The sequence below is a fragment of the Lagopus muta genome, chromosome 23 (genome assembly GCF_023343835.1).
Source record: "Lagopus muta isolate bLagMut1 chromosome 23, bLagMut1 primary, whole genome shotgun sequence".
NCBI lineage: Eukaryota > Metazoa > Chordata > Aves > Galliformes > Phasianidae > Lagopus > Lagopus muta.
Window position 1 is genome coordinate 2,865,728 of NC_064455.1, and position 14,298 is coordinate 2,880,025.

General features: G+C 53.9%; 1 protein-coding gene across 1 annotated transcript; it reads left to right on the forward strand.

Moving 5' to 3' along the window:
* The first annotated feature begins 5,840 nt into the window (after positions 1 to 5,840).
* LOC125703985 (CCN family member 2-like) lies at positions 5,841 to 13,997 on the forward strand. Its single transcript, XM_048969215.1, has 5 exons — positions 5,841 to 5,996; positions 8,864 to 9,077; positions 10,767 to 11,018; positions 11,450 to 11,652; positions 12,012 to 13,997. Exons 1-5 carry the CDS (start codon positions 5,841 to 5,843, stop codon positions 12,321 to 12,323), a joined length of 1,137 nt encoding a protein of 378 aa, XP_048825172.1. The 3' UTR covers positions 12,324 to 13,997.
* The last annotated feature ends 301 nt before the right edge of the window (positions 13,998 to 14,298 follow it).

A 14,298-nucleotide genomic window follows, 5' to 3' on the forward strand; every position in this document is an offset into this window, starting at 1 on the left:
CCAGCTAAGCCCTTGGTCAGGCCTAAATCTTGACGCCGATAGCCCCAGATCCTGGAAGAGAGTGAGATCCAGAGCTGAACCAAAGGAAGTTAGGGGTCTAGAGATGCAGACAAACTGTTGGGATCCTTTCTGAAAGCACCCTGGTGGTCTGAGCGCCCAAAGCCTGAGGGTCTCCACTTGTGCAGACCTCGCAGGGCTTCTCTCTGGTCAGCCTTTGCTGAGCTCTCTCCAGATCTCAGGTTCCCACAGCTCCCTCCATGCTCACCAATGCTGGATAGTTTTGTGTGCATCCCCTCCATAAATTATTTTCAATGCCAATTTCACCTAAGCTGAGCTGCAGAGCTCCCTGAAGCTGTCAGTCAGGTATGGAGAACCCAGTGCAGCTTCCTCTACCTAGAGACAAGAAATGCACACACGCATTCACACCACACTACTTGCTCAGCACAGCCCACTGAACTCAACATGAACCCCAGACCCAGCAGTAACCCATGATATTTATGGAGTGAACAACTTCCTGTGAAGGATGTGGAAGAATAATATGGCTCCTGGAGAGCCCTTGCCCTTCCTCGCATTCACTTTTATCTCACGCATGTGATCCTACAATCATTTCACTTAGCTGGGACTGGAAGAGCAGGGTCATATCCTGCCTGCTTTTTCCTCTATAGGAAAGGACAGGAGAAATGCTGTTGCCTTCCTTCCCGAGTTCTGTGGTTCTCTAAGAAAAGGGCAAGCATAAAGTACCTAGGAAGTGTTGTTACTACCTTGTACCTGGTCCCTGTAGTCATCTGAAGAGAGAATCTGACAGACAAGAAACACGGGGATGGATGATTGCTGGCTGCTCTGGCCGTAGCTCTGCTGATGCTCTCTGAAACCCAGAGGTTCCTGTTGAGATTTTACCTGGGGCAGAACAACCCAGGACAGCCCAAAACTGGGAGCCCCTGTCTCCAAAAGCTGTGCAAGGCATGGGTGTCCAGAAGGCCCAGATACGGATGTGTTTCTTTCTTGGGAAATAGAAGGGGCCTGGTTCTGATCTTGTGTTTAGGAGAAAACTGGCTTGTGCAGAGCTGGAGAGAGAACAGAGCCATTCTTGTTCGGTAGCTTTGCTCTGCTATGAGCTGAGGGGGGTGTTGCTGGAAAGTGCAAAATCCACACTCGGAAAGGAATGCAACCACAACCAAACACAGCTACAACCCTTGCGATGAGGTGGGAATGGCCGTGGCCCAGCCTCACTGAGCAGCCTCAGCTGGGAGACTCCAGCAACAAAACGATCTCGAGGTGCCTTGAGATGCTGCTTTCTGCCTTCCAGCTCTCAGCCAGCTTCCCTGCCAAGCTCACTGTGATGTCCCACATCGCTGCCTCCCTGCTGTGCCACTCACCTTCCTTAGCAGCAACCACAGGGCACGACTTCAGCAAGTGACTCCAGGAGGGAAGACCCCAGACCCCTTCCCACTGCCTCCTTCTCACCCCTGCTGTGCCCCCTCACTTGGGAGTCCCAGCACAGACCAAGAACCGTCCCTTTTGTCTGCTGGGTCACTGTGTTGGAGGACTTGGAACAAGCAACAGTTCCTCTGCAGGGAAGGGGTAAGAAAGTCTGCTCTATTTCTCCTTCTGAATGAGCTGCAAAGAGCTTCCGAGCTGTCCAATTAAAACAAGTCTCTGACAAAAATAGGATGAGAGGGAGCTACTTTAAAAACAAAACAATCCAGTGCAGCCCTTCCCTTCTCAGGGGCTCCTATGGAAGTGCCAGCTTTAGATCTGCTTTGGGTATTTCTTTCACTGGAAGCCACGGCAGGCAGTGACCTCCTGGCGCTGGCTGGGAGAGCATGGCAGTGAGTGAGAGCAGGCTTGCAGGCACCATCACGTCTCCCCTAAAGGCTGATTTTGCTGCAGCCCAAAGAGCAGAAATAAGATTCTGAGTGTGGGAAAGAGCAGAGCAGATGTTGGCACACGCAGCACCAGCAGCCAGCCAAGCCCGTGGGAGGCCGTGCAGCAAACATCACTTCAGGCCCTGAGACTCCAAAACAGGGAGGATGGGTTCCTGAGCTCACAGGTCTGAGTGCAGCTCCAGGTCCCTGCAACCTGGACCAGCCCTGTGGTCATGGGAGCCCCTCATCAGGAAGGGCTCTGCTGCTGCTTGCTGCTGTCCCAGCTTCACTCCTCGTGGCTCGGTGTGAAGACCAGCTGCTGATGGAAAGGCACGCAAGCAGTCGCTGCACTGAGCAGGCAGGAAGTTTCAGTGGTGATTCAGGACTTGAGAAGCCTCGCTGATCGCAGCAGTGCTGCTTTAAAGGCTCTTCTCTGTCTCATAACACAGCTGACGTGAAGCATAAAAAGGGGCCTTAGGTCTTCATCATGAGCCTGGTTTGTTGGGGTTCCTCCTGACTCAGCCCTGCTTTGGCTCTTCAGATCCCATTGAAATACACCTAAGGCTTGCAATAATCCCACAAGCTCTTCCCCATATATGTTTTGGTAAAGTGAATACCCCAGTGCAAACGTGGAAGCTTGTCTTACTCCTCCTGTTTCTCCACACTGGTGCAGGATAGCAGAACAGCCATAAGCTGGTGCGTTATATTGAGCAGGATTGGAGAAGCTGGAAATAATGGTGTTTGTTTCCTTTGTTCAGGGCAGGACAAGCAGGGCTGGAGGGAGAAACCTCACTGCTCCAGGGGGTCTGCAAAGGGAGAGTGCGTTTGACTGCTTTAGCAGGAAGGCAATGGGATGGAGGAGCCTGTGGAGCTGGTTGGTTGTTTCCCTGCATAGCACACCAGGAGCACATGGAGCTCCAACAGTTAATGCCAGAGTTGGGAGCATTTCTGTGGTTTTGGAGGTGAGGAGTGCCAAGTGACCAAGAGCTGCCCTGGCAGGAGGGCTCCTTTTCCTTACCTCCCTGACACACAGCCAGGCTCCACACTTTTCATTCTTGCTATCCCCTTTTTTTGAGGTCGGGGCACCTCAGGCTCAAAGTCGCAATCACTGTAGAATCCCCCCAGATTGTTTTTTATTAACAAAGCCTTTTGACCTAAACAGATTGGCCTATCTCTGCCAGGAAGGCATTACTTTCCAGTCTAATGCACAAGGGAGAACATTGTGAAATGACTGCATAAAGAGGCATTAAAGTAGAGATGATTCGGGGCTATTTGCCTGGTACAGAAATGGAACCATCCACAGCTCGCTCTCTTACCTACCCGTGACTGTCCTCAGGATCAGACTGGAAAAACAAGGGGAGCTCATTCACCTACAGCCTGCTTTCAGTGCCTCTCTGATCCCAGAATGACGTCGCACTTCTGGGGGTGAAGCGATTTAAACTGTAGAGAAGAAAATCACCAGTTCTGATTATTGCCCTTGGGAGGCCAGGATGAGCAGCTTCCAAAATGATGTATGGGAAATCCAAGGAAGATAGGGATGGACAATGTTCCACTGGATGGGAGACGCACCTTTTGGGTGCAAAAGATGAAAGCAGCCTGCTGTGACTGCAGCGCTTCTTGTGAAGCAGAATCGTAGAGGAGAGCAAGATTTCACACAGATTGGGATGAAACAGGGCTGTTCACACACCAGGCAAAGCTGAAATGGAGAGTTTTAGGACTGGCACTCATGGATTCCTTTTGTTAAAGTAATACATTGGTCCTTGAACCTACATACTGATCCCTAGTGCTGAACAAGCCAGCCTGAACCGCAACAAAAAGAGCACCACAGCGACAGGCTGAAGTCCTGAATGATCTCCCAGTGAGGATCAGCTCCATAAAGGACCGAGTGCTTCTCAGAGGCGTTCAGCAAAAAGCCTTCTGGATCGAGAAGCTCCCTTACACGAACCTTCCCAACTCCACCTTAAATCCACCCCCACAGATTGAAGCCCTGAAGGTTTCCTTCAGGGTAATGAAGCATGCAGCGAGTTAAGAAGTGGAACAAATCTGAGGAGGTGCCCATTTCACAGGTGGGTGCAGCTTGCTGCTTCCTCCCGGGGCCTTTTCCTCCTGCATCTCCCTGCACACCACGTGCCCCAGCATTCCTGCCCATGGCTCACAGCAGTGGCTCACAGCCGTACCCACGTTTCTCAGGCAGCTCAGACCTCAGGGCTTATTGCATTACTGATTGCACAGCTGTCTGCAGGCTGTTGCAACAGCCCAGGTGCCCCTGGAGGCGTGGAAATCGCTCTCAGCTTAGCATTGCCCACGAGGTCTGCTTATAATTGGAGAGCCATTAAGTGGGATGCTGGGCCCAGGGCACAGACTTCTGCCTCCTGTACCAGCTGAAGAGCTGTCCTCTGCTCACAGTGCGTGTTCCATTCCTTCTGTATCTGGGATCCTTCAAGAGAACAGTGGCAGTGTTTGGGAAGGTTGAGGCTGTGCCACGTTTTTGCTGCTGCCTGCCAGTAGCAGAGCAAACAAGAGGGCACAGGAGTGTTTATTGCAGGATCTTCCCTAGGTGAGCAAAACCCTCCTGCCTGCAGGGATGGGGCAGTGAGTGGATGGAGCTACACGTTAAGCACTGTCTTTTAGAAAGGGCACAAATAAAACGCTGTCATCAGCCCCATTTGGTTTGGGATGCAGCGGTGCTTTATGTCCTTGCTGCGTGAGCAGAGGTGTCTGGTGCTTTATCCCTGCCTCATTTACGAGCTGAAGGAGAATGCCTTGTGAAACGTGAATGGTGAATTTTAGGCAGTGACACAGTTTAAGGTGCCAAGCTTTCCAAAAAGGGAACAAACGTGTATCCAGCCAGGCTGCCCTCAGTTTTAACTGCTCCAGGGCAAAAGGTCTGTGCCACCTCCATCAAATCTGTGTATGAGGCAGAATCCTCAGCTGTGCCATTGCAGGTGGCTGCTGTGAAGATTGTGAGATCCCTCATTTTAGGTAGGAGGAAAAGAAGGAGTTGCTTCTGGAGAGGTTTACACTGTGTTAATGCTTTCCAGCTCCCAGTCCCAAAAAGCTTTCCATGTGCTAATTAATTAAGAGTCAGATCAGTCTGTCTTCAGCCACGGACAAGCAGCAGCACAGGCTGGTGTTGGGACTGGAGCACTTGGCTGCTGGTTGGCATTCCCTGTGCATGGAGGTGAGGAGGGGGGCTTACAGGACACACTGCTGCACAGTCCCTGTTATTTTCTTCATCTCCCATCCAACATCCCAGCACACGCTGTATGGACCTTACAGCACATCCTGCAGCTGTTCCTTCTTCCTGCTTTATGATGGCCCAAAGTGGCCCCATATGAAGACCTTTGGGCACTTCTACACCCATCCCTAACCCAAAGGCATGGCTCTGTGTGCTGATGCTGCTCCCTGCAGAGCAGAGCATCGCTGCCCAACCTGCTCCATCCCACCAGCTCACAGTGCCCTCTGCTGCACTCCTTCCCCTCTTCCCAGTAGTAAAAAGTCACTCCCTGAGACAGGAGTGTGTGCTGTCCTGCATCAGTCCTGGGGCACAGATCAAGTGCAGGCAGGAACTGCTATCCTTTCCAATAACCTTCACCCTGCAGCTTTTCGTTACTCCGTAAAACAAACAGCTCCTCACTGCAGGAGTGCAGACGTCAGTCTTTGTATCTGTGCTTCTTCAAGTCCTCGGCTCCTGCAGCCAAAAAGGAATGGATGTAAGCAGGGAAAGCCGACCCAGGCTTCATACTTTTGGTGTTAGAGGGAAGAATTAAAAACTAATAATCTTGCTTTGGCTGGGATTTGATTTCCCCACGCGGAACAAAACCGACCTGCAGGCTCGCAGCTGCCAGGGCCACAGGAATCTGTTCGCCTTGCCCGGAATCTGGGCATTCCTCTTGCACCCATCTGGGGCTGCTCTGCACGTTGTCACTCAAGGGCAGGCACGCCCCCTCCGAGAGGCTATTTAAGGAGAAGCTGATGAGCAACTTTCTCCGAAGAGAGACGAGCAATCCCAAAGAAGAAGGCAGTGCGTGGGTCAGCGGGCTGAGTGCCTCCCTTCCCTCACTCGGGATGTCTGGCAGCACAGGGACAGCTGCCCACACTCTGCTTCTTCTGCTCCTTGCCCCTGCCTGGGTATGTATGTATGTACTGCTGATTGCTCTCTGCGTGCTGCAGCTTCTTGCTTTGGTGCATGCGATGCTTTGGGGATGTCTGTCCACCACCGCCTGCCTGGAGCAGTGGGAATGCAGGCAGAGCCCTGTGCACACAGAGCTGCGCTGTGCAGAATGCCTGAGGGTAGCAGAGCTCACTTTGCTGAGCTAAGAGCCAGCCCTGCTTTGGAAGAGGATCAAGAGGTGACATCGCTGGGTTTGCGGCACTGCGAGGACTGGGTCTCACAGCCCACATCATTACCATCATCATCCTCCTGCCCCGAAAATCCATTTGCTCCTGGAGTAGTGACCTGAGGAGGAAGTCGAACCACAGCCCCTGCAGGGCTCTGGGTCTGTTCTGTGTCCAAGAGCACGCACAGAGCAGCTGGTTCTGCTTGGGACGTTTGTGTGCAACACAGCGCTGGTATGAGAGGAAACCCTGCTGCATAATTAATGTGCTTGTTAGCATGCGATCTAATTGCGGTGTCTTTTGGGTCGGTGAAGAAGTTGGGTTGGCTGCTTTGAGTGCCTGTTTGTGTTAATAGGTGCAATAAGCTTCTGATCAGGTTCCATTGCTGCTGGCAGCGCTCACAAGCGTGCTCTGTCCCCCTTCCTGCTGAGCACAGCGCCCTGTGCACCCGGCTGAGATCTGAGGGTTATTTCTGGGCTTTGGAGTGGTTGCTGTTCCTTTCCCTGCCTCAGCATTGGTGCTATCATAGACATCCTACAAACGATGGCAAACCCTGTCGCTGTGCTGCTCCGTAGTGACCAGGGATGTCATCTTTGTCCTCAAACCTGGGCAATGGCACTTTGGATGCTCGATGCACACAGCACAGCACCGCAGCTGGCACTGCTGCACCTCGGCCATGCAGGGTGTGCTCAGCTCTGCTGCTCTTTGGGACAAGCTGTGAGGCAGAGCTGCAGCTGTTGGATGGTGCCCCAAGCGCTGCGATGGGAGGAGAGCAGGAATTACCCACAGTAATTGGCTGTTTGCAGTGTGGGAATCGCCGTGTTCTGACTGCTTCATCTTCTGCCAGTCTTGGAGTGTGGAACAGAACCAATTCTGTGCTTACTGAATTAACCCCTGGCTCCCAAAACAAACAGCCACCCCAGCTCCCAGGCACTCCTTCTCCAGCTCTTTGAGTGCAGGGCTGAGCCCAAGCCTATTGTAAAGGCACTGCCATGCTGGCTCCCTACACTGCAAACTGACCAGGAGCTGCAGAGCTGCTGCAATGTGAGCCCACGTCCCATCCTTACACCTTCAGAGGGCGCAGAGGGAGAGGTTTTGGGTGCATGCAAAGCAGGGAGCACATCTTGCCTCTTTCTCCAGCTCAATGGGAGATGCCAGCAGAGCTAGGCAGGAGCAGGGAGCATCAGCATGCCAGGTTTGGGCTCTCACTTCCCCAAATCTTCACCTCGCTCTGTTATGCTGGTTCTGCTGCTCCTGAAGTTCACAGCAATGCACTCTTAGCGGAAAGAAGAACAAAGCTGTAGTGAATCTGTAGTTGGGATCAGTGATGTTAAAAGGGTGATTTTAAGGACAGACCCTTCAGCAGAGGGGAACCAAGTGCTGGGCCTATGCAGAACCCTTCTGCAGCTGGGTCCATGGGGGGGAAATGCTGCCTTTGTGTTATTAATGGTTGGTAGGGGAGATTTTAATGTGAGTGAGGAGCAGGAGATACAAAAAGCCATGAGTGACTTTGCTTGGCAAAGCAGCAGCCAGGAGACTCAGCACAACCTGGGCCAGGAGGACTGGGTGGGAGAAGGAGCTGACAGATGGGAAAACCTCTAAAAGATGAGGAGAGCACTGCAAACATGGAAGAGCTGGGGCTTTTGCACATGGATGAGGGAAATGAGTTCGGGGTCTGAGCCTGGCTGTTGTGCTGACAGCAGCTGGATGCATTCTGAGGTGAGTTCTTAAGGAAACAAACAGCACCAACAGTGATTCATGATGGCAAGAAGGAAAACTCAGCTGGCTTTAATTCCCTTGGGTTCTCTGTTGTGCAGAAAGAGGTTGTTTTGGTTTGCTTTGCAGTAGGAGAGATATTTTGGGTGTTTCTTTATATGGCCTGTGGCTGATGCTGTGCTGGAAAAAGCTGTTTGTCATCGTTTCTTTCAGTGCAGCTGAACACAGGCCCTGTGCTAGGAATGCTTTGCCCCTTCTACCATCTCATCCCCCCCATCCACTCATCCATGGTTAAATAACATCTCATGCACGGAAAGCAGCAGGACATCGCTGCTGCATTGTCACTGTATTTAATGCTTTACTGCCATTACTGGTAAGGAGCAGAGCATCCAAGGAAGCTGTTCACAGGCAGGGCAGTGGGACATAAAGCCATGCTGAGTTCCAGCTGGAGCTCACCAGGTGCCCAGGGTGGCACAGCTCTGTGAAAAGGGGAGGGCAGAGCTGGCCTCTATGGGCAGAACAGGGGCAGCTCCTCAGCCACAGCACTGCTGGCTTTGGCTGCATCCCATGTGTGTGCCCTGCTGCTTTCTTCCCTGGCAGGGGTCTAACGATGCTTTCTTGCAAGCAGTGCTGCGAATCACTTGCTGCTCGTGATTGCTGTGTTGTTGCCTCCAGAGGGGAGGCTGAGCTGTGTGTGGGGCTCCAGGCTGCTGCCTGTGCTGTCGGTTCTGTGCCTTCTTCCTCTGAGCTCCAGCTGTGTTTATGCAGAAGGCAAACCTGGTGCTGGGAGCTGTGTGTGCGGAGCTGTGTGCAGGCAGGGGATGAAGCTCTGTCCCATCTGTTGGCTGTGCGGACGACGGGATGCCCCGAACCAGGCGGATGTTTTCATTCCTCTGGCTGCACTGTGGCACACTCAGTTTCTCTGTGGCTTCTCTGCCCTGCAGGTAGGAGCCCAGGGCTGCACGTACCCATGTCAGTGTCCTTCCCAGCCCCTGCAGTGTCCTGCTGGCACCAGCCACGTGTTGGACGCCTGCGGCTGCTGCAAGGTGTGCGCCAGGCAGCTGGGCGAGCTGTGCTCCCTGCAGAAACCCTGTGACCACCACAAGGGACTCTACTGTGACTTCTCCAACATCCACAGAGGCAGCGGGATCTGCTTAGGTGAGAGAGCCATGCCTTCTGTCCCTGCGTGCTTTTCTCTTTGTGCCTGCGATGCGGGTGGGAATGCCTGCAGCCCTGCAGGGGAAATATTCACTTCACTGAGAAGCGCTGCTGCACGCAGAGCCTCACCCAACCCTCACTGCCTTGTGCTGGAATTTGGCATTTTGTGCTCCACTGCTTCCCCGCAGGAGGCACGGCGTAATTCTGGCTTTAGCACTTGGGTGCAAACAGATGAGCCAATAGTCTGTGTATGCACAGGGCATGAGAGCTGCTGAGCCAGGTAAATGCAAACACAGACCTGTCCTCTCTCAGTTAGAGCTGGTGCTGCTTGTCAACCTGAATTGAATGGATTGAACACGTAGAAGGTGTTTTCTTCACTCTTTTGAGACACTGTGATAAATTCTTGGCTTAATTTTCCTCCCCTTGGTCACAGAATCACACAGAATCACAGAACGGCCCAGGTTGGAAGGGACCCCAAGGATGATGAATCTCCAACCCCCTGCCAACAGGGTCACCAACCTCTACATTCAATACCAGCCCAGGCTGCCCAGGGCCCCATCCAACCTGGCCTTGAACACCTCCAGGGATGGAAGGGGCAATCATCATCTTGAGAACACACAGCAGCTTCCCAGTGCTTTCTGTAGGCACTCATGCTGCTGAGTGATGCTAAATGGGGTCAGTGATACGATAATGTCCAGGGGGTGTAAGATGCATGCTGCCCAATTAAGGCTGGAATTGAGATGTTTATAGCAGTAAGATCATTTGGATTGAGGGTAATGAAGTCATTAGGATAGTTTACGTGGGAATGTGGAGAAGTCTCTGTCTCTAAGACTTTATATGAATACTGGACGTCTTCCTAAAAGAAAATGCTCTGTAATCACTGTGAGGTGTGGATTTGCAGCACAGATTTTGGAGTGACGGTCCCAGCTCTCTGCTGTGTAGGAAATCAGGCCTGTGGTCTGAAGGCCACAGCTCTCCTTCCTGCCTTTAAATGAGAAGTTGAGATTGTCATGGCGAAAATGGCAGATGAATGTGGAGCAGAACATCTCCCAGAATATGAGGGTCTGGGATACGATGTCCTCAGGTGGTGCTTCTGTCCCATCCATTCTGCTGGGAGGTGGGGAATTCCAGAAGTGTTGTGGGTACCCGGATAGGAAGGATGTGATGGGAGCAGGAAGAGCAGAGAGGTGCAAAACTATTTCAGACTGAAATGCTTCAGCCATTTCTCACTGAAAGCATTCACAAAATGGGCTTTGCCTGTGAAACAGGGGAAAAAAATGGGCTGGTACAAATGTAAGAACGTGTGAGTGCTGTTAACGCTGTTGCTATGGGTTAAATGTTGCTGCCTTTCCTTTTTTGCACCTTTAATTTTGATCGGGAAGGAGTGAAAAGCTCGGAGGAGGCCTGGAGATGAGAGACACAGAGATCAGAGCAAAGAAAGAGCTGGAAACGCTGCGGCAGGAAGGAAGATGGTCATCAGAGGGGATGATCACAGCAGAGCCCCGAAGGTCATAAACTCAGCGCATTGTTTTCCTTTTGTAGCCCACCTGGAGACGTGTGGGGAAGCAGCTGCTCTTAGGAGAACGTTGCCTTTTGGTCTCTTAAGAACAGCCAGGAGCAGAGTTCTGTGCAGGACGGGACCTTAGAGCATCGCTGCTGCTCCCACACCTCCTTCTCTTCCTTCCTCAGCTCGTGAGGGCGCAACCTGTGACCTGCTGGGCAAGGTGTATCACAACGGGGAGAGCTTCCAGCCCAGCTGCAAGCTGCAGTGCATCTGCCTGGATGGGGCCATCGGCTGCATCCCGCTGTGCTCAGCCGACCTGCGCCTGCCGTCCCCTGACTGCCCGCACCCACGGAGGGTGAAGATCCACAACAAGTGCTGTGAGGAGTGGGTCTGTGAGGAGGGCGGCCAGGAGGAGCGCTTAGAAACTGTCATGGCAGGTGAGAGATGGGCAGACGGAGCGGTTTGCTGGGGGATGGAGCAGACCCTGACTGCCTGCAGTCGCTTCATTTACAGCTGGTGGCTCTCGCTTGGTGCAGGGGGATGAACTGTGTCCTGCTCAGCATCCTGCAGGGGTGTTGGGTGTTTGCTGGGGGTGGGTGGCCACTGCAGCACCCTCGTGTGAGTTCCTTGCAGGCATCAGGACAGCAGAAGCAAAGCCGGGTCTCGGAGCAGCCTGTAAGAGCTGAAATCGAACCGTCAGAATTACAGAACAGTTTATAGAATTACAAAGATCACAGAAGCGTGGAACCACAGAATGGTTGGGTTGGAAGGGACCTTAAAGACCCCCCAGCTTTGCCTCCCACCGGATCGAGCTGCCCAGGGCCCCATGGGGGGTACCTGACCTTCGTGTCTCTTCCTCTCGGCTCAGTTTTCAGGGAGGATCCCAAGCCAGAGATGAACAACCTGCAGGAGAACTGCTTGGTGCAGACCACTGAGTGGAGCGCGTGCTCCAAAAGCTGCGGCATGGGCATCTCTGCCCGGGTCACCAACAACAACCCCCAGTGCCACCTGGAAAAGGAGACGCGGCTCTGCATGGTGCGGCCCTGTGACTTCCCCTGGGAGAAAGCCAAGGTAGGGCTCGGCAGAGAGGTAGCTTGTATTTAAGGGCTTAGGATTTGCTCCGTGCTTCCAGTCTCTCTCTGTGCCTTCCTGCACAGCGGTGGTTCAGATTGAACATGAGGAAATATTTGTTCTCTGGAAGCGTGGGGGTGCAGTGGCAAGGAACTGGTGGGGTCCCTGGAGGTGTTCCAGAACCATGGAGATGTGGCACTGAGGGTTCAGTGGGCATGGTGGGGTGGGCTGGGGTTGGACTTGGTGATCCTAGAGGTCCTTTGCAACCTCAGTGATTCCACGGACGGTGCACAGCCCGGGTGAGCTTTGGTCTGACTGTCACATTCTTGTTGACCTGTTTGCTGCTGTTCTCTCCCTAGAAGGGAAAGAAGTGTGTGCGCGCCCCAAAGCCCCGCCAGCGTCTCCTCTTCGAGTTTTCAGGCTGCAGCAGCACCCGTTCCTACAGGCCCAGGTTCTGTGGCAGCTGTGCGGACGGGCGCTGCTGCACCCCATACATCACCAGCACTGCTGAGGTGGAATTCCGCTGCCCCGAGGGGGATTCCTTCCATAGGAAGATGATGTTCATCAAGGCGTGCTCCTGCCACTATGACTGCCCCCGGGACAACGACATCTTCCTGGCCACCTACCATAGGAGGATGATTGGGGACCACGTCAAAACAGACAGGCAGTAGCTCTCTGTGTGCCAGACCCACAGGACAGGGTGAAACGAGGGCTCTGCAATGTTCTCATGGCTGCATTCCGGGGCATCGCCGCCTCTCCCTGCTCTGTGAGGGGCTTCGTTCTTCACCACGGCGCCGTTCGCCTCCTATGGTCCTGGTGGCCTTGTTAATAACAGCGGATGAGGGATCAGCCCCATCTGGCTGACAGCACACATCTGTGCAGAGCTCAGCAGAGGAGCTGGGAGCAAGCTTGAGCTGCCACCTTAATCTGTTCTCCCATAGACTGGCTGGGAGAGTGGACTAAAGCCATTTGGCTCCAGCCTGGCTCCAGAGGGAGCGCAGTGGGCACAGCACCCTGTGCCATTCAGCTGCCACACCGTGCAGCCAGAGAATGGGACAGGGGAAGCCCAGGAGGTCAGAGCCAGCTGGCATTCCCAGCCCATGGCCAGCAGCACGGGGCTCTGATGTGTGCTGCTGCAAAGCGGCTCAGGGAGGAAAGTGCTGAGGCCCCACGCTGAGGTCCCACTGAACCTTTTAATTATGTTTGGTTAATTAGATTCAGCAGGTCAGCAAAAGCTCCCCTCATCCCCATGCCCACCCTTCGCCCTGCCTCATGCTTTCCAACAGCAGCTCTTTGCTCCTGGAGATGCCAGGATGCCCTGTTCTCTGTGCAGCTGAAGGCTGTCTTTTCTTTTTACGGTTAAATTCCTTTTAGCCTCGTTGTGCAGTGAGGATGGCAGCAAAGCCAGAGGCATGAGGAGGCTGTGGGGTGTTATTGCAGGAGCACTGCTCTCCTTCAGAGCCTGGGAGGTTCTTTCAGAGAGGAGAAGACCCAGACAGGTGTAGTTTCCTCCTTCAGACCCAAGGAGCATTTCTGCAGTGGGGCATAGCAGGTCTCCTCACGGTGCAATGACCTCGTCCTGCTGTCCCCTCTGCAGTCCCTTCAGAAGCAGCTCTGCAGGAGCTCTGGCTCATGTGCACACAGCGGGGTCAGGAGCTGGAGGAGTAAAGAACTCAGAGCTCCCCAAGGGGAGCAGATCTGCTCTGAAGTTGGGCAATGACAGGGAGAGCCCTTGGAGCTGGGGTCCTCCAGCTGGGCTGTCCCATGGCACCGAGGATCCAGGACAGCCACTCGTGAGCCCACAAGCCAGCAGGGTTCTCAGCAGCCTCATGCATTTGCTTCTGCTGATTTCAGTAGAAACACGCAGGGAAAGACCTGACTTCGTGCCTTCCATCCTCCCCACCCTCTCTTTATCCCCACTGCTGCAGCCCAGCAGGATTACGGGCCACGCTGCAGTGCTGAGCCCTTCCCCGTCCCCGCTCCCATTCCAAAGCGAAGCTGTGGGTCTGGGCCCATCCAAACCCACAGCAGCTGTTCTCCCTTTGCAGCCCATGATGCATTCCTCCCCCCAGGCTGCAAAACGCAGCCCCCATCTCAGCCCCATCCTGCTCCCATCCTGTGACCCTTCAGCCTGCTGCGTATCATCAGTGCAAACTGAAATAATTGATGCGATGGTTTCTTTTAAAGGCATTTGTACAGGTTTTGTATCCTAACCCCACTCGGGGTGATTCCACGTTGTAGATTCTCCTCTTTGCCCTCCAGCTCAGTTCTGAGCTTTTTTTGTCTTCCGAGCACCAAACTCAGCTGAGGTTGCACTTCACACCAATAAATCTCTATATTTTTTACTGCCTTTGCAGGGCCGGCAGGGAGGGGTTTCCAAGGGCTCCCCGTCCCGCATTGGGGATGGGCTGCGGCGTCCCGTGGGCGCTTTGCAGCCCGGCAGCGCCGAACGCCCGCTTACCGACAAAGCCGGCAGCAGCTGTGCGATAACAGCGCGCAGCACGAGAGGCTTCGCGGCAGCTTAGCGGCTTACGCGGCCCTCACGCAAACAGCCGGGGGCCGTGGGGGGGGGGGGTGGGGAGGACCGGCACCGTCCCTCCCGTATCAGCGGCGGCCGCGTGTGCGGTTGCGATAGCCCTGGGTGTG